The sequence below is a fragment of the Diuraphis noxia genome, unplaced genomic scaffold, assembly GCF_037042655.1.
Source record: "Diuraphis noxia isolate RWA-SAM2 unplaced genomic scaffold, SU_Dnox_SAM2 contig0001, whole genome shotgun sequence".
Lineage (NCBI taxonomy): Eukaryota > Metazoa > Arthropoda > Insecta > Hemiptera > Aphididae > Diuraphis > Diuraphis noxia.
The window spans coordinates 60,087,916-60,108,671 of NW_028301711.1; the positions used below are offsets into that span (position 1 = coordinate 60,087,916).

The 20,756-nt window shown below is 24.1% G+C and overlaps 2 protein-coding genes across 4 annotated transcripts; both read left to right on the top strand.

The window, feature by feature from the left end:
- The first annotated feature begins 573 nt into the window (after positions 1-573).
- Positions 574-9,626, top strand: LOC107166104 (uncharacterized). Of its 2 annotated transcripts, none has more exons than XM_089215654.1 (7): positions 574-1,283; positions 5,097-5,290; positions 5,601-5,742; positions 6,771-6,874; positions 8,964-9,123; positions 9,194-9,300; positions 9,385-9,626. In XM_089215654.1, the coding sequence occupies exons 1-7, from the start codon at positions 1,223-1,225 to the stop codon at positions 9,538-9,540; spliced, it is 924 nt and encodes a 307-aa protein (XP_089071780.1). In that variant the 5' UTR covers positions 574-1,222; the 3' UTR covers positions 9,541-9,626. The 2 variants fall into 2 exon arrangements, with proteins under 2 accessions (XP_089071780.1, XP_089071781.1); XM_089215655.1 differs by having other exon boundaries at positions 576-1,283; positions 5,613-5,742.
- On the top strand, positions 9,501-19,390 carry LOC149061074 (uncharacterized). 2 transcript variants are annotated; one of them, XM_089215657.1, is made up of 6 exons: positions 9,501-9,625; positions 13,322-13,425; positions 15,515-15,674; positions 15,745-15,851; positions 15,936-19,209; positions 19,280-19,390. In XM_089215657.1, the coding sequence occupies exons 2-5, from the start codon at positions 13,348-13,350 to the stop codon at positions 16,089-16,091; spliced, it is 501 nt and encodes a 166-aa protein (XP_089071783.1). In that variant the 5' UTR covers positions 9,501-9,625; positions 13,322-13,347; the 3' UTR covers positions 16,092-19,209; positions 19,280-19,390. The 2 variants fall into 2 exon arrangements, with proteins under 2 accessions (XP_089071783.1, XP_089071782.1); XM_089215656.1 differs by lacking the exon at positions 9,501-9,625 and adding an exon at positions 11,332-12,430.
- Positions 19,391-20,756: the final 1,366 nt, after the last annotated feature.

Genomic DNA, 20,756 nt, shown 5'->3' on the forward strand with positions numbered 1-20,756 from the left:
TTGAATTATGTGCTGGTGCAATTAAAATACTTAAAAATAGGTAACCAGTTTCGCTGTTCAGCAAACGATAAGACACGACTATTTTTATTTCTATTCAAATCAAAACTTTAATTAGGTATGTAAAATTATTGTCATGCTGAAATAGATATTTTATTATTGAAATGTGAAACAATTAATATTTTTGTTATAATTATTCAAAAACATAACTTGTTCTAACTTGGTCAATTTTTATATATTTTTTTTGAATTGTTTTAAAAAATATGTTCAACAAAATGGCTATCTTACAAATTTTAAATTCTTAAATGCATTAACAATTTATTTTTTAAATTAAAAAAAAAAAAATTGAATTTTATGCCATTCAATCAGAATTCCCATACTTGGTATTGTAAAAAAAAAAACCGCGTTTAAATAATATATTGATTTCCCATGGAGATATTAAGAGTGATACGGGACTTATGGGACATACTGTATAATATTATATTCTGTGGAAAATAACTACTGCCGAAAGAATAGCAGTGATAACGGTCGGAAGATAAGGCAAAAATTGATATGTCACCGTTTTCACATTTCGGTTTCCGTTCTCCACGCACCTCGGATATTTATTATTAAAATGTCAATTATATTACAGTTTAAATACTTTTATATAATTATGTGTTGATTGTAGAAGAATTTTTTAAAATCAAACAAATAATGTGGCGCTTACGAACCCGGAAAACGATGACGACAACGATGAATGATAATAACTGAAGTTATTGTGCAATCAAAAATCATCTTCATAGAGAGCCGTTATCACATTTTCAGAGTTTTAATAATTTTAGTCGATTCACGATTGGTAATGCGCATTTACGTCTTATCATTTGTTTCCGTAATATTTTTTTAATGTAAAGGAACGTTTGATTTTGTCGATTAACATGAAATGTAATATTCAATTAATTCAACACACTCGAATGGTGTCCTTGATCGACCGATACACTCGTCCAACGTTATTTTGTCTAAACACAATATTCTGTGCGTTTATTTGAAAGTGATTATCATAAATTTAGCGTTGTCAAATTGTAATAATAATTATCATAAAATTAAAAGAAAATAAGACTGTTCGACGCACTTAGTGGAGGATTCGTCAGTGTTCGTTTTCTATATTCATTCTTTGATACGCCTTTTCAATAACAATTCCCTTGCGCCACATGCAATTTTTTTGTTTCTGTCCACATGAGTAGCAGCGATGTCTACGGAACAAAAGTTTGCGGCGGCTATAAACGTCATTAGGAGTTTGCCAAAAAATGGTGAGTGTTATACGAATAGGCACATAAATTGAAAATGCATTTGTGTAAGCACTTATATACTTTTTTGACTATGTGAATCATGCTTTATGTTTATTTTAATATTATGATGTATGTCTTGCTGGAAATACTTTGGGTAACCTCATCAACTTACAGTTTTTTTCTTTGGGGGTGGGGGTCATAATAGTGAAATAATTGTATAAACTAGTATAAAAAGCTGTTATGCCATAGTATAAACTGACAGCCACAGACTAAGATATCGATATTTTTATAGACCAACTATTTTTTCACATGACCACATGAGATTATTTATTGTGATTATTTACCATGTGTTTGTGAGTGACGTGTGGTCGATAGTTATTATTATTATTAATATTCAATTACCTACAATTTAATTATTAGCAACATTTATATTTATTTTTTTCATCATAGGTACTTCATAAAATAAACAAACTAAAAGTATTATACTATTGATATGTTTAAAATTTGACGTCTTCAAATATTTCCCCTCCCTTCCCCCCTTACCAGAAATACACCTCTGGTTACAATTTTTTTTCCATTAGGAGTTCTTTTTCATTATCTGCAATAGAGGTGTTTTGAATGACTGTCATTTTCTACGAGATTTTCCATATTTAATGTTATAAACAAAATAATTCACTTTCCAAAAAAAGAATGTATAAATTCTAAATGATATATTTCTTTGTTTTTGTATGTCGTCATTACAAATGGAACATAATATATAAACTCAATTTAATAAAAAATATACTGTGCATTAGTCACACTGATTATTAAATATGCAAGTAAATATGGTTCTGTGGTGTGAAACTCACTTGATGGTAGACAGCCAACACTAACAGCAATATTGAGCGTGTCCAGTACAAGTTTCTCAGCTTCACAGGTTTCAATTTAAATATTGTCTATCCGCCTCAAGACTATGCCCCGGTACTCCAAAACTTGAACTTACTATCCCTAGCCGATCGCCACAATGCCCATGACCTAACCTTCCTACACAATATCTTATGTGGTAAAATTGATTCTTTTTATTTTTATCCTGTATCGGCTGTGTCCATATATATATATGTATTATGTATATTATTGCCAATTGTATATACCAATATTTCTGTACTATTATCTTAAATGAGCTCCCGCCCGTTAATATTAAAAAAATATGTAGGTATAAATAAATAAATATTATTATATCATATTAGGTAAAATATGTTAACTTAAGAATCAATAATGACAAACTGTTGGACAGTGTGCATAGGTATGTAGTATGAATAGACAGTGTTTTAAAAACAAATTAAAAAAAAAATATTTTAAAATTATCAATGTCTATAGTAAAATTACTACTTATGGGTTATCTTGATTACTTTAAGTGTAAAATCAATTTAGCCATAAACTGATTTGTTATATAAATGTCCATGATTTTCTCTTTTTTTTTCAAATTAGTTAAAATATTTCTGAAAGTATTCATTTTTTACTTTCTTATAGTTCCAACTAAATTGGATTTTTAAGTTTTGGTGTTGGATACAGAAACAGAAATCATTGATTAAAAAATGATTGTATTATATTTTATACTGTATAAACCGAAACATTGAAAACTTATCTTTAATTTCAAGTAGGTATGGTTATAATCTTTCTTTTAAATATTTTTGTATTTATCATTTGATTTTTCCATAATATTTTTAATTTATTCAATAATATTAAATTCTATTGTTAATAGTTATTGAAGAAATTATGAATTAATTGTAATTTTGGTCTTCTTTTCATTCTCCTTTGACCAACAGGTATATATAGGACATAGATAAATATGCAAATATTATAATTATTGCTGATTTGTTTCGTAGAAATATACATTAAGAGGACGTCACACCCGCATGTGTTGTCTTCGTCGTACAAGTACGTAGCATAGCAAATTTTACGCTCAGCAGATCACGTTTATCTCCGTTATTTTAAAATTTAGAGTGAATTGACCTATTAAAAAAATTAAAGGCAAGATTATTACCAAGTGCATCTCATAGGTTTTTTATTATATTTTAATTTTAAAGCAAGTAATGAGTATTTTAAAATTGTAAATAATTTTTATATCTAAAAATACTCATAACTCGGCTTAAAATTAAAATATAATAAAAAGCCTATGAGATGCACTCGGTAATAATCTTGCCTTTAATTTTTATAATAGGTCAATTCACTCTACATTTTACACATTTCTACATTTTATTTTTATTTTTTAAAATAACGGAGATAAACGTGATCTGCTAAGCGTAAAATTTGTTATGCTACGTACTTGTACAACGGAGACAACACATGCGGGTTTGGCGTCCTCTTAATCTGTTACTGTAACTGTATGCTTGGCAGATATTAAACATAAACATTGATAATTATTGAAAGTATTTATAATTAAAGAAAACCAGTAATTATGGAGTAAAATAAATCAAAGCATAGTTTTGTTAATAAATTAAATATTTTTTTATTATTATTCTGATTTTTATAATAATATATTCAGCATAAAGATTGAATTGTTTGGTGCAAAACTACAAATGTCAAATGTGAAAATGTTGTAGAGATTATTATTTTTTTTTGTGTCTTTAAATGGTTGTCATTGGTTACAAATTGTATATTATCATTTATTTTTTGTCATCCTATTCGCCATTAAGATCTCTTGCCATAATATTTTCGTGTCTAAAGATGTTTCATAAAAAAAAAATTGTTTCTTCATTTATGGTTCTCCACATATGGACAGTAAAATCATTTTCTATGGCCACTATTATTAATAATAATAATACGAATTTAATAACTATACTACAAAAAAATATAAATACCTATATTGTTATAAATAATTATACCTTACCTATATAATTTATAACTTATAAGTAATAATTTAAATAATTTGATAAATAATGACAATAACTGTAACAAAAAAAATGTTGTGCTTCCTCATGGCATATAATTTACTGCTATTATCTACTATGTTACTATTCGAATAATATGTTGTATGAAAACCAAAACTAGAAATATACTAAAATTTAAATTATGTTACACAGGGTGATTCTTTTATTGTTGAACAAACACTATTTCAAAAAGTATTGACATTTTTCCAAATTTTTTTTTAAAATTTTAGTCATACTTATCAACATATTTTTTAAAGCCTAATATTTTCACCCTTATATTTATTAGGCGAACGACTATCAACTTTTGATTTTCAAATGGGAACCCATACTAAAAATGAATAAACTAAATAAGGCTATTTTATGAATTTTCACGCTCAAATTTTAATTTTTTGTTGATCCGTTGATGAGATAACACTGCTCTAAGTTGGGAGATTTTGTTAGGTGTTTATGTGTAAATTTGCTGTACATAATCAGTAAATATCACAGCATAACTATGAAATATAAGAGTGAAAAACATTAGAATTTTATATGATTGTAGAAAAGCATGCATATAAAAGTTTTAGAAAAAAGTCTATGCTTTTTGAAATAATGAGTGTTCAACAATTAAAGAATCGCCTTGTATTAGGTTGGTAATTTATAAAATGTTAATAAATCTGTTTGTAAATATTGATGAATTAGTTCTTAAGAAATATTTACAAAATTATAATTTAAATTACTTTTTTTAAGAATTGTAATTCATGAAATTAGATTACAATAATATCGTGCCTTTAAAAATGTTGATCTTTAAGTCAATATCAATCTACGATCATATGTTCTACATTTTTATCGTCGTTGGACGTATTTTAAATATGAAAACCCACATTTTTTTCCATTAATGATTGTGTACTTTTTAAGTATTTGTTTATTATAATTTAAATGTTTTCAGGTGCATACCAACCATCTAGGGATCTCCTGCTTCGTTTTTATGCATATTTCAAACAAGCAACAATAGGACCTAACAATCAGCCCAAACCCAGTTTTTGGGATGTTATCAATCGAGCAAAATGGCAAGCTTGGTATGATTTAGGAGATATGTCAAAAGAGAATGCAATGCAAGAATATGTTAATGAGTTAAAAAAGGTAATTATAGAAAATAAACAAATTAAAGCAAAATGTTAAATTCTTTTTTTTATAACTTTATGTTGAAAAATATTTGTATTTGGTATTTAGTATGTCATAGTACATATACGCATTTATAATAATATATTATCATATAACTTATATATGATATTTATTATAGTTAAAAATTACATTAAAAACAAGGATTGTAACTATACATTTATTATGCATTATTATGCATGTTTTAATATTATTATTCATTGCATAATATTGTACTGGCTTTACAGAAATAGTATGTTGTTAATTATATATTTTATTTAACGTATTATAGTTACATTTTCAGATTGTAGAAACTATGGCTTATACGAATCCCGTGGCCGATTTTGTATCTAGCTTGGATTCATTTTATGAATCAGTTTCCATTGATGATTTAGAAATGGTAGTTGGTCCAATTGAACGAAGCAATTTAAAAGGTATATTCATTTTATATTCATTCAATATGTAATTAAAACAGAAAATATTGACTATAAAATATGTAGGTTGACTCCATTATTGTTATTGAAATAAATCAAATTTAAATATACTAGTTCTTGAAGTGATAAAAATTCTTTGTAACTAAATATGAGTACTTGATTTTAATTTAGAAACTTAACACGTTCACTGCCGGCTGTCACACAATTATAACTTCATTTTCAGTGTCAGTCCAAACTCGTATAATATAATTTTACTATGTATTCGAAAAAAGTTTAAAAATCTAAAAAAATTTTTAAAAATATATTGATTACATCAAAAAATTGTAATAATCCTCGTTACACCACGCAATTTTGTTGGTGCAATATTGTAGCGCCATGGATAAGTTGATAATATAAAACCATATTTAGTTATGGCTATCAGTGGTCATGTGGTGTGGTAGTAATGATCAACTGTAACCGTTGGCCTTCGCAAAAGTATAAAATTTGAAAATAACAAGTGATCATTGGCGGCCACATGGTGGGTGGTCAACTTGTTAAATCTTGTTATTATACTGTTCATATATTAGCGAAGTTCTTCTTCTCAAACATTGTAAAAAAACTATTTTTTCTTTTGTTAATTACAAATGTATAATCAAATGTTTTCAATATTACTACCTCTAAAAATATATGTCTAAATCAGTGGTTCTCAACCGGTGTGCCGCGGCACAATACTGTGCCGAGAGATCGACTAGGTGTGTCGCGAGAAGTTTCTGATATTTGTAATTATGCTGGTAAAAATATTGAAAACAGTAATTTATTTCATTACATTTGTGTTGAGTGTGCCGCGAAAATGTGTGATGTATAATGATGTGCCGAGAACCAAAAAAGCTTGAGATCCATTGGTCTAAATGTACAAATATTCAATTGATTTATATTTATTAATAATAATAATAATAATAATAATGGCAAATAACTTTAATGTTCTTATGCTTTTTGGTCTTGGAAATTTGTTATCTATAAAAAATTACAATTTTTTAAAATTTTTACAGGAAAAAATAATTGCAGTATTTCTGTAATGAATGAACATCGAGATATAACAGATACAGAAGTAGATGAAGAACGTTTTCATGATGTATTAGAAATAAACAATATGGTCAGCATAGCATAAGTACTTTTCATATTATTAGTCAAATACAATCATACTATGTAATTATCCAATCAAGAATAACCAGTTGATGCAAGTCAACCAGGTTCTAAAATTTTATTTGTACATCAGATACCTATATTACTACTAATGGTAGTATTTTGTCAGTTGTGACAGATTTATGGGGGAACAAAATATGTACAAAACAGAATTTAGTATTAATCTATATATTAAAATGACAACTTATTTCACCTGTTTCAACTTTAAGATTGTCTCATATATTTTAACACTCATTATTATCTGATGTTTGTTACAATAAATAACAAATATTCATAATAAGACAATACTGAATACACCAATAAGATATGTATAGAAATACTCATGTAAAACAATTTTTAAGCGTATCAATTTAAATACATTTTGGATTATGTGTAACATAGGTATGTCACAAAAGTATACATTTTATGACTGTTCTGAGGTAGAATTTAAAATATATTTATAATAAATATTTTTACTTGAATATTAAGAGGACTTCACACTTGTATATGCTGTATCAATTTGACAAATATATAGTCAATTGTTGATCAGCAGTTCTAACTTTATGTAGTTAACTTTAATATTAGAGTGCATTTACTTAATAGTAATTATAAAACTTAAGAGAATGTGATACCCGCATGTGTTGTCTCTGTCTTACAAGTGCATTATATAGTAAATTTTACGTTCAGCAGAACACATGTAGCTCCGTTTGCTTAAAAATAAGAGTGAATTGGCCTCTTATAAAATTTAAAGGTATCATTGTTATCTAGTCAACCTCTTATGCTTTTTATTATATTTAAATTTTAAAGGAAGTTATGAGTATTTTAAGATGCACAAAAAATTTACAATTTTAAAATACTCATAACTCGCTTTAAATTTGATATAAAATATAAATCATATGAGGTTGTCTAGATAATAATCTTACCTTCAAATTTTATAAGAGGTCAGTTCATTCTAATTTTTAAGTTAACGGAGCTACACGTGTTCTACTGAGCGAAAAATGTACCATGTTACGCATTTGTAAGACGGAGACAACACATGCGGGTATCACATCCTCATAAATGTTAACTCAAAAACTTATAAGCTCAATGAAAAAAATAATACTTGAATTTAGTTAATATTGTTTAAAAAAAATTGTTGTGTGGTCGTAAATGAATGTATTTACCTGGATTAACTATACTCAATCCACTTCATCTCCAAGCTTATTTATGTAGGCAAACAAAAGTAACGTTTTTATGAATTAGTATAAAATGTAAAAAATCTATAATATGATAAAAAATGTAATACATAATATAAGATTACTTAAACTGCTATATACTAAACTACTTTCATAACAATATGTAGTTTTATAATCATCTATAAGGATTGTTGTTTGAATACATCTATATCATAATATCAATACCACGCGTGAATATTTAAGTGTTAATCTTATCTAAACTTATACCTAACACATGTTAAACAATAGTAGATAAATTTCAGTGATTGGTAAAATTTATATTATTCATAGATATGAAGCCAATAAAAAATTAAAACTAATTGAAACAATTGTTTCATTTATTTTAATGTATTCAGTTTTAGATGAAGTGCTTGAAAATCTGAATTAAATATTTATTTTCCTAAACAAAATAAATAATTTATTTAATCAATATTCACATTGTGCCAAGAATCAATAATTTTATTAAAGGTACCCAGTGCTGAGGTAATTTTGCCCACAATAATAAAATATACGACAGTATAGGAATAATGATCTTGCTTGTAGAATCGACCAAATAAGAAAACAACTAAAATAAAATCTAATTTTCATATTTATAAAAAAATATTCTATACTGTGAAAACTATGGACACTTGGCATTGGAATATTTAACCTTAAAATGGTTTTAATTATTAATGTGTGGGTCATATGTAAAATTCTATTTGATTTGTTTGTTAAATTTTCATTAAATTTTTTTATACATATTTAACACGTTGGAATTGCATATTTTGTTTATTTTAGTTCCTATAACTTCCAAGTCCTCATTGATGATAAATAACTAATTATTAATTATTATATTATTAATTTCAGTCAAGTGGAGAGCATTTAATCCGTTTTCCAACAGTAGTTCCAGCATATAATCCATTTTTAGATCCAAATAACTACATCCAAGATTTTGTGCCCAACCATTGCATTCCAATACCTCAACAAAATGGAAATGGTATGATAGAGTTACAATATGCTAATGACTGTAAGTATAATGTATTAAATTACTGTATATAATTAATTAATTCATATTTTACATTGTTTGCATTTTATAGTTTTAGATGAATTTAAAATACAAATCAGTAATACGGTATCCGCCATGAAGTATGATCTTGATGTTATAACAAATAGGATTGTTAAAATAGAACGCAAAATGGATGAGGTAATATTAAAATTAATTGTACTGTGTACTATGTAATTAAATTCACAAGATCAATGTTTAGTAATGACTTAATATGTATTTCAGATAAAAAAAACAAGAGGACATAATCATATTCATGTTACAAACCTTAATTCATTTCAAAAAGTAGTCTTGCTCGGTTGGCCCATTATTGTTCATCTAATATTCAATTGGTTTAAAAGGCAAAATAAACGAAAAGCCTTAAATCATAAAATTTTGTGATATTATATGTTCAACTTAAAAATGATATAAGCTTAGTGATATCATTAAATTACTGTTTTATATCAAGTAGTTATATATTCCTTAGGTATATAATATATATTATCTAAAAAAATTACCTTCATTTTATAGGAAACAAAGAATTTTAGAACATTTTACCATATTTTTTTACTTGTGTTAATGTAAGTTATACATAATATGTACATTTAAAAAAATATATGTATTTTTTTTTTATCAACGCTCACAATCACACTTAGGTAATTATAGATATAATTAAATTTTTTATAAAAATCTTAGGAATATTTTAAGTATATACTACAACAATATTAGTACTTAAATTGGTGTAATCTTTTAACATTTTATTTTTTCTTTATTGTTTAATCATGTTTTATTCTGACATAATGAAACAAATAGTAATTCTTTTAACATAATTATGTATGAATCCACATATTTTTTGTTTAAAAAAAAAAATGGTCCTTATTGCTCAATATTTTTATAAAAAGTAATAAAAACTAGCATTTCTAAATTTTTGAGATTAATTTTTATTCCTAACATACAAAGATAAAATACTTCTTACTACTAATCAAATTAAAAATATTTATTTGAACTGATGTTTAACCATAAAAATGTTGTTGTGTATTAATCAGATGAAACATAATTTTTAATACAACATTTTTAATCGAATATGTATTTAGTTATAAAACAAAGGTACAGACATTACATTCACAGTGATAATGTTATATACTTTTAAAATTTAAACATAAATTAGTCTGAAAATATATTAACATAATATCTTTTGTTTGAACTTGGGAACTTTGGCTTTATTGGTTAATTAATAATTATTTAACTTTTAAAATATTAAATCAGTTTTTTTTTTGGTAGAATTTTAAGTTTTTTGAATTTATGTTAATATTATTGTGATTCACAAACCATTCAAAATTTTTTTTGTTTTTTTTTTTTCGTCACGCATAATTGAGTTAAATTTATCAAATATACATAATATTCAATTAAGTTGATCATATATTTATATTTTATAATTTTAGAAAATTATCGTACTAGATTAAATTAAAATTAATTTAATATTATATCTTATCTAATTATTTATACATAATTAAATGTATTTTATGACATTGAACCCCAGTTATATAGTATATAGTTGTTAAACAATTTATTAATGTATTGATTTTAAACTACTGATTCATAACTTGTATACTAAAATACGGTTGAATAATTGGAAAATATTATTGTGTATTGTCTGACTGTGGTTGTGGTTTATGTAAACTATTAAAAATGTAATTCTAATATCCTTCATAATGACTAGCATCATTATTTTTTGTTATCGATTATTATAACCTACTCAAATATTTTTTTGGTATACAATATGTTTATATGTTTAGTACGTAATATATGATGACTGACCCAATTATATATATATATATATATAACAAAACACTATTTCAACGAGTAGTTGATTAAGTATCAACCAGAGTAAATTTTTAATTTTTTTTGTATTCAGTATCTTAGGAGATTTAATTATTCTTATGTAATATATGAAATATTCTGTAATAGTATCAAGATTTTTATACAACTTGATTGGTGTACACATCACATAATTTTATTTTATTTGTAAATTAAAATTTAATATTTCAATTTAATTTAGTGTATTTGTTTTTTAATATAAATCTTGGCAATGGTATCAAAACACGCTATCAAAAATTTGTAAGAGAAAAATTAATATAGAAAAATATTCGTTCTATTCAAATATAAATTTATTATAAAAAAAATATTTCAACTTCACATTTTTTTTTTTTATGTGTAAAATAAAATTTATTGACGATTGTAATGATGTTATTGTATAAGCAAATAAAGTTAATTTTTTTTTTATGTAATAAATAATTTTAATTTTATTGTTTATGGAGAAGGTATGACTAAAGTGCTGATATTTATGTTATTAATATTTTATTGGCTTTATGCAGCTTTACGAGGATGAAAAATGTGGATAATTTATCCATCACAGAGTTCGTAGAATAAATTTATTTTCCATATTAAAGCAAAATTTGGACATTAGAGAATATTTAGCCTATCTTAAATATTATTATAATATATTTTGTTATTGTTCATAAAATATCATGTATATTGTTGATTTCATGACTTTTTTTCTGTCAACAATTTTTTCATGAAGAAAATTAATAATTTAATATAAGAATGATAAAAATGGTTAATGATTCAATTATCTACTTGTTTGTAATCAAATTGGTAATTTTGATCATTCTGTTGCTTTCAGTCCTTGATTGTACCCACGATTTAAGATATACAGGTTGCACAACGAAGACAAATATTGTGACTCAAGAACTGACACTTCAAAAAAATTAACTCTCAACGCGGGGAAAATTGTATTTCAGTGTCGCCACATGTAGGGAAATTTTTTATTATTATCTAAGGAAATTAGTTTTATTTTAAATTACGTCTTTTTCTTATTGTTATACATAAAATCAAGTATTCAAGACAGCTGTTTTATAGTGTCATTTTCAAAGTCACTAGGAAATTATAATTATAATTATAATTAACATAGATCGTTGTGCAACCTGTATATCTTAAATCGTGATTGTACCCATAGAATATCGTATTTGACTGATAACGTGATAAAAAGGTTAGGTTACTAAAAGAAGTCTGAACTGTTTTTATTTTTTATATTCAAATAACTTAGCTGTCACAAAAGGGCGTGAAAATTAAGTATTGTTTGTGATTTGTACTAAAATATTTTGTTTTTTTTTTTATTATATATATTTCATTATATTTATATACCTATGTATGAACTGTTTTACATTTTTTATATTTAAATATTTTACCTGTTCCATGTCAAATGAATGGTAGTGTATACTGTAAAGTATAGGTATAAAGTTATTAATTATTTTTATTAAATTATTTTGAAAAAAATCACATTATTTGCATATAAAAGTTTAAAGAATATTTTAAGGTTTTTTTAGAGCATATTAGCATCATATTTTAAACTTTTAAGAACCTAAAAATCCACGCTTTAGTTATGACATCGGTCAGTCTAAATTTTTTAAATCAATGTAGGAAATCTGTATTTAACAAATAGTAGGTACACTTTGATTTATAATTTAATGTATTCAAATTCTCTTCTAATATACCTAATAAATAATTTAAAATTTAAACACTATAATTAACTTGCCTGAAACAAGTGATGTCTTAATTATTTATATAATAATATAATCTATGATATCATAATTGATTATTTTACTCATAAATAATTATTTAAAAAAAAAACTGTGATTTGTAGTTAAATATTGTATGTTATAGTATAGTATTTTATTTTGTGATTATTATTGTTTTGTTATGATTATAAAAATACATTCTTGTATAAAAAAATGTTGTGTTGACCATGTGTTAGATTCCGAGAAATTAATATTTTATAATATTTTTTTTAGTATTTTTACTTGTGTTTAGATCAGTAGGAATGTATTGATCTTCAACTTTGATTTTCCCATTGCTTTTCAAAATGGTTTAAAGAAATGGGAATATTTATTATTTACGTTAGAATTCATTTTTGATAATCTATCTAATTTTTTGTTAATTACAAATGTACAATCAAATGTTTTCACTATTACTACCTCTAAAAATATATGTCTAAATGTTTAAATATTCAATTGATTTATATTTATTAACAATAATAATGGCAAATAACTTTAATGTTCTTATGCTTTTTGGTCTTGGAAATTTGTTATCTATAAAAAATTACAATTTTTTAAAATTTTTACAGGAAAAAATAATTGCAGTATTTCTGTAATGAATGAACATCGAGATATAACAGATACAGAAGTAGATGAAGAACGTGTTCCTGATGTATTAGAAATAAACAATATGGTCAGCATAGCATAAGTACTTTTCATATTATTAGTCAAATACAATCATACTATGTAATTATCCAATCAAGAATAACCAGTTGATGCAAGTCAACCAGGTTCTAAAATTTTATTTGTACATCAGATACCTATATTACTACTAATGGTAGTATTTTGTCAGTTGTGACAGATTTATGGGGGAACAAAATATGTACAAAACAGAATTTAGTATTAATCTATATATTAAAATGACAACTTATTTCACCTGTTTCAACTTTAAGATTGTCTCATATATTTTAACACTCATTATTATCTGATGTTTGTTACAATAAATAACAAATATTCATAATAAGACAATACTGAATACACCAATAAGATATGTATAGAAATACTCATGTAAAACAATTTTTAAGCGTATCAATTTAAATACATTTTGGATTATGTGTAACATAGGTATGTCACAAAAGTATACATTTTATGACTGTTCTGAGGTAGAATTTAAAATATATTTATAATAAATATTTTTACTTGAATATTAAGAGGACTTCACACTTGTATATGCTGTATCAATTTGACAAATATATAGTCAATTGTTGATCAGCAGTTCTAACTTTATGTAGTTAACTTTAATATTAGAGTGCATTTACTTAATAGTAATTATAAAACTTAAGAGAATGTGATACCCGCATGTGTTGTCTCTGTCTTACAAGTGCATTATATAGTAAATTTTACGTTCAGCAGAACACATGTAGCTCCGTTTGCTTAAAAATAAGAGTGAATTGGCCTCTTATAAAATTTAAAGGTATCATTGTTATCTAGTCAACCTCTTATGCTTTTTATTATATTTAAATTTTAAAGGAAGTTATGAGTATTTTAAGATGCACAAAAAATTTACAATTTTAAAATACTCATAACTCGCTTTAAATTTGATATAAAATATAAATCATATGAGGTTGTCTAGATAATAATCTTACCTTCAAATTTTATAAGAGGTCAGTTCATTCTAATTTTTAAGTTAACGGAGCTACACGTGTTCTACTGAGCGAAAAATGTACCATGTTACGCATTTGTAAGACGGAGACAACACATGCGGGTATCACATCCTCATAAATGTTAACTCAAAAACTTATAAGCTCAATGAAAAAAATAATACTTGAATTTAGTTAATATTGTTTAAAAAAAATTGTTGTGTGGTCGTAAATGAATGTATTTACCTGGATTAACTATACTCAATCCACTTCATCTCCAAGCTTATTTATGTAGGCAAACAAAAGTAACGTTTTTATGAATTAGTATAAAATGTAAAAAATCTATAATATGATAAAAAATGTAATACATAATATAAGATTACTTAAACTGCTATATACTAAACTACTTTCATAACAATATGTAGTTTTATAATCATCTGTAAGGATTGTTGTTTGAATACATCTATATCATAATATCAATACCACGCGTGAATATTTAAGTGTTAATCTTATCTAAACTTATACCTAACACATGTTAAACAATAGTAGATAAATTTCAGTGATTGGTAAAATTTATATTATTCATAGATATGAAGCCAATAAAATTTTAAAACTAATTGAAACAATTGTTTCATTTATTTTAATGTATTCAGTTTTAGATGAGGTGCTTGAAAATCTGAATTAAATATTTATTTTCCTAAACAAAATAAATAATTTATTTAATCAATATTCACATTGTGCCAAGAATCAATAATTTTATTAAAGGTACCCAGTGCTGAGGTAATTTTGCCCACAATAATAAAATATACGACAGTATAGGAATAATGATCTTGCTTGTAGAATCGACCAAATAAGAAAACAACTAAAATAAAATCTAATTTTCAAATTTATAAAAAAATATTCTATACTGTGAAAACTATGGACACTTGGCATTGGAATATTTAACCTTAAAATGGTTTTAATTATTAATGTGTGGGTCATATGTAAAATTCTATTTGATTTGTTTGTTAAATTTTCATTAAATTTTTTTATACATATTTAACACGTTGGAATTGCATATTTTGTTTATTTTAGTTCCTATAACTTCCAAGTCCTCATTGATGATAAATAACTAATTATTAATTATTATATTATTAATTTCAGTCAAGTGGAGAGCATTTAATCCGTTTTCCAACAGTAGTTCCAGCATATAATCCATTTTTAGATCCAAATAACTACATCCAAGATTTTGTGCCCAACCATTGCATTCCAATACCTCAACAAAATGGAAATGGTATGATAGAGTTACAATATGCTAATGACTGTAAGTATAATGTATTAAATTACTGTATATAATTAATTAATTCATATTTTACATTGTTTGCATTTTATAGTTTTAGATGAATTTAAAATACAAATCAGTAATACGGTATCCGCCATGAGGTATGATCTTGATGTTATAACAAATAGGATTGTTAAAATAGAACGCAAAATGGATGAGGTAATATTAAAATTAATTGTACTGTGTACTATGTAATTAAATTCACAAGATCAATGTTTAGTAATGACTTAATATGTATTTCAGATAAAAAAAACAAGAGGACATAATCATATTCATGTTACAAACCTTAATTCATTTCAAAAAGTAGTCTTGCTCGGTTGGCCCATTATTGTTCATCTAATATTCAATTGGTTTAAAAGGCAAAATAAACGAAAAGCCTTAAATCATAAAATTTTGTGATATTTTATGTTCAACTTAAAAATGATATAAGCTTAGTGATATCATTAAATTACTGTTTTATATCAAGTAGTTATATATTCCTTAGGTACCTATATAATATATATTATCTAAAAAAATTACCTTCATTTTATAGGAAACAAAGAATTTTAGAACATTTTACCATATTTTTTTACTTGTGTTAATGTAAGTTATACATAATATGTACATTTAAAAAAATACATGTATTTTTTTTTTATCAACGCTCACAATCACACTTAGGTAATTATAGATATAATTAAATTTTTTATAAAAATCTTAGGAATATTTTAAGTATATACTACAACAATATTAGTACTTAAATTGGTGTAATCTTTTAACATTTTATTTTTTCTTTAATGTTTAATCATGTTTTATTCTGACATAATGAAACAAATAGTAATTCTTTTAACATAATTATGTATGAATCCACATATTTTTTGTTTAAAAAAAAAAATGGTCCTTATTGCTCAATATTTTTATAAAAAGTAATAAAAACTAGCATTTCTAAATTTTTGAGATTAATTTTTATTCCTAACATACAAAGATAAAATACTTCTTACTACTAATCAAATTAAAAATATTTATTTGAACTGATGTTTAACCATAAAAATGTTGTTGTGTATTAATCAGATGAAACATAATTTTTAATACAACATTTTTAATCGAATATGTATTTAGTTATAAAACAAAGGTACAGACATTACATTCACAGTGATAATGTTATATACTTTTAAAATTTAAACATAAATTAGTCTGAAAATATATTAACATAATATCTTTTGTTTGAACTTGGGAACTTTGGCTTTATTGGTTAATTAATAATTATTTAACTTTTAAAATATTAAATCAGTTTTTTTTTTGGTAGAATTTTAAGTTTTTTGAATTTATGTTAATATTATTGTGATTCACAAACCATTCAAAATTTTTTTTGTTTTTTTTTTTCGTCACGCATAATTGAGTTAAATTTATCAAATATACATAATATTCAATTAAGTTGATCATATATTTATATTTTATAATTTTAGAAAATTATCGTACTAGATTAAATTAAAATTAATTTAATATTATATCTTATCTAATTATTTATATATAATTAAATGTATTTTATGACATTGAACCCCAGTTATATAGTATATAGTTGTTAAACAATTTATTAATGTATTGATTTTAAACTACTGATTCATAACTTGTATACTAAAATACGGTTGAATAATTGGAAAATATTATTGTGTATTGTCTGACTGTGGTTGTGGTTTATGTAAACTATTAAAAATGTAATTCTAATATCCTTCATAATGACTAGCATCATTATTTTTTGTTATCGATTATTATAACCTACTCAAATATTTTTTTGGTATACAATATGTTTATATGTTTAGTACGTAATATATGATGACTGACCCAATTATATATATATATATATAACAAAACACTATTTCAACGAGTAGTTGATTAAGTATCAACCAGAGTAAATTTTTAATTTTTTTTTTATTCAGTATCTTAGGAGATTTAATTATTCTTATGTAATATATGAAATATTCTGTAATAGTATCAAGATTTTTATACAACTTGATTGGTGTACACATCACATAATTTTATTTTATTTGTAAATTAAAATTTAATATTTCAATTTAATTTAGTGTATTTGTTTTTTAATATAAATCTTGGCAATGGTATCAAAACACGCTATCAAAAATTTGTAAGAGAAAAATTAATATAGAAAAATATTCGTTCTATTCAAATATAAATTTATTATAAAAAAAATATTTCAACTTCACATTTTTTTTTTTTATGTGTAAAATAAAATTTATTGACGATTGTAATGATGTTATTGTATAAGCAAATAAAGTTAATTTTTTTTTTATGTAATAAATAATTTTAATTTTATTGTTTATGGAGAAGGTATGACTAAAGTGCTGATATTTATGTTATTAATATTTTATTGGCTTTATGCAGCTTTACGAGGATGAAAAATGTGGATAATTTATCCATCACAGAGTTCGTAGAATAAATTTATTTTCCATATTAAAGCAAAATTTGGACATTAGAGAATATTTAGCCTATCTTAAATATTATTATAATATATTTTGTTATTGTTCATAAAATATCATGTATATTGTTGATTTCATGACTTTTTTTCTGTCAACAATTTTTTCATGAAGAAAATTAATAATTTAATATAAGAATGATAAAAATGGTTAATGATTCAATTATCTACTTGTTTGTAATCAAATTGGTAATTTTGATCATTCTGTTGCTTTCAGTCCTTGATTGTACCCACGATTTAAGATATACAGGTTACACAACGAAGACAAATATTGTGATTTAAGATCTGACACTTCAAAAAAATTAACTCTCAACGCGGGGAAAATTGTATTTCAGTGTCGCCACATGTAGGGAAAATTTTTATTATTATCTAAGGAAATTAGTTTTATTTTAAATTACGTCTTTTTCTTATTGTTATACATAAAATCAAGTATTCAAGACAGCTGTTTTATAGTGTCATTTTCAAAGTCACTAGGAAATTATAATTATAATTATAATTAACATAGGTCGTTGTGCAACCTGTATATCTTAAATCGTGATTGTACCCATAGAATATCGTATTTGACTGATAACGTGATAAAAAGGTTAGGTTACTAAAAGAAGTCTGAACTGTTTTTATTTTTTATATTCAAAAAACTTAGCTGTCACAAAAGGGCATGAAAATTAAGTATTGTTTGTGGTTTGTACTAAAATATTTTGTTTTTTTTTTATTATATATATTTCATTATATTTATATACCTATGTATGAACTGTTTTACATTTTTTATATTTAAATATTTTACCTGTTCCATGTCAAATGAATGGTAGTGTATACTGTAAAGTATAGGTATAAAGTTATTAATTATTTTGATTGAATTATTTTGAAAAAAATCACATTATTTGCATATTTAAAAGTCAAGTGGAGAGCATTTGATCCGTTTTCCAACAGTAGTTCCAGCATATAATCCATTTTTAGATCCCAATAACTACATCCAAGATTTTGTGCCCAACCATTGCATTCCAATGCCTCAACAAAATGGGAATGGTATGATCGAGTCACAATATGATAATGACTGTAAGTATAATGTATTAAATTACTGTATATAATTTATTAATTTATATTTTACATTGTTTGCATTTTATAGTTTTAGATGAATTTAAAATACTAATCAGTAATACGGTATCCGCCATGAGGTATGATCTTGATGTTGTAACAAATAGGATTGTTAAAAGAGAACGCAAAATGGATGAGGTAATATTAAAATTAATTGTACTGTGTACTATGTAATTAAATTCACTAGATCAATGTTTAGTAATAACTTAAAATGTATTTCAGATAAAAAAAACAAGAGGACATAATCATAATCATGTTACAATCCTTAATTCATACCAGATCTTGTTCGGTTGGCCCATTCTTGTTAATCTAATAATCAATTGGTTTAAAAGGCAAAATAAACGAAAAGCCTTAAATCATAAATTTTTGTGATATTATATGTTCAACTTAAAAATGATATAAGCTTAGTGATATCATTAAATTACTGTTTTATATCAAGTATATATATATATATAAGTATATATCAAGTTATATATTCCTTAGGTATATAATATATATTATCTAAAAAGATTACCTTCATTTTATAGGAAACAAAGAATTTTAGAACATTTTACCATATTTTTTTACTTGTGTTAATGTAAGTTATACATAATATGTACATTTAAAAAAATACATGTATTTTTTTTTATCAACGCTCACAATCACACTTAGGTAATTATAGATATAATTAAATTTTTTATAAAAATCTTAGGAATATTTTAAGTATATACTACAACAATATTAGTACTTAAATTGGTGTAATCTTTTAACATTTTATTTTTTCTTTAATGTTTAATCATGTTTTATTCTAACATAATGAATATACATAATCTACATAATTCTTATGTAATATATGAAATATTCTGTAATAGTATCAAGATTTTTATATGACTTGATTGGTGTACACATCACATAATTTTATTTTATTTGTGAATAAAAATGTAATATTTCAATTTAATTTAGTGTATTTGTTTTTTAATATAAATCTTGGCAATTGTATCAAAACACGCTATCAAAAATTTGTAAAAGAAAAATTAATATAGAAAAATATTTGGTCTATTCAAATATAAATTTATTTCTAATTTTAAAATGAGTGAAAAAAAAAATATTTCAACTTAAAATTTTTTTTTTTTATGTGTAAAATAAAATTTATTGACAAATGTAATGATGTTTTTGTATAAGCAAATAAAGTTAATTTTTTTTTTTATGTAATAAATAATTTTAATTTTATTGTGTATAGAGAAGGTATGACTAAAGTGCGGATATTTATGTTATTAATATTTTATTGGCTTTATGCAGCTTTTCGAGGATGAAAAATGTGGACGATTTATCCATCACAGAGTTCGTAGAATAAATTTATTTTCCATATTAAAGCATATTTTGGACATAAGAGAATATTTAGCCATCTTAAATATTATTATAATATATTCTGTTATTGTTCATAAAATATCATGTATATTGTTGATTTTTTGACTTGTGATTTTTTCTAGCAACAATTTTTTCATGAAGAAAATTAATAATTTAATATA

What these genes read in the sequence shown, in the direction of transcription:
- LOC149061074 (XM_089215657.1), top strand. Translation starts at nt 13,348, where the DNA reads ATGAATGAACATCGAGATATAACAGATACAGAAGTAGATGAAGAACGT. An exon ending in TATTAGAAATAAACAATATG is followed by an intron (nt 13,426 to 15,514) that starts GTCAGCATAGCA and finishes TATTAATTTCAG; the next exon opens with TCAAGTGGAGAGCATTTAAT. An exon ending in TAGAACGCAAAATGGATGAG is followed by an intron (nt 15,852 to 15,935) that starts GTAATATTAAAA and finishes TATGTATTTCAG; the next exon opens with ATAAAAAAAACAAGAGGACA.
- LOC107166104 (XM_089215654.1), top strand. Translation starts at nt 1,223, where the DNA reads ATGTCTACGGAACAAAAGTTTGCGGCGGCTATAAACGTCATTAGGAGT. An exon ending in TGAACGAAGCAATTTAAAAG is followed by an intron (nt 5,743 to 6,770) that starts GTATATTCATTT and finishes AAATTTTTACAG; the next exon opens with GAAAAAATAATTGCAGTATT. An exon ending in TAGAACGCAAAATGGATGAG is followed by an intron (nt 9,301 to 9,384) that starts GTAATATTAAAA and finishes TATGTATTTCAG; the next exon opens with ATAAAAAAAACAAGAGGACA.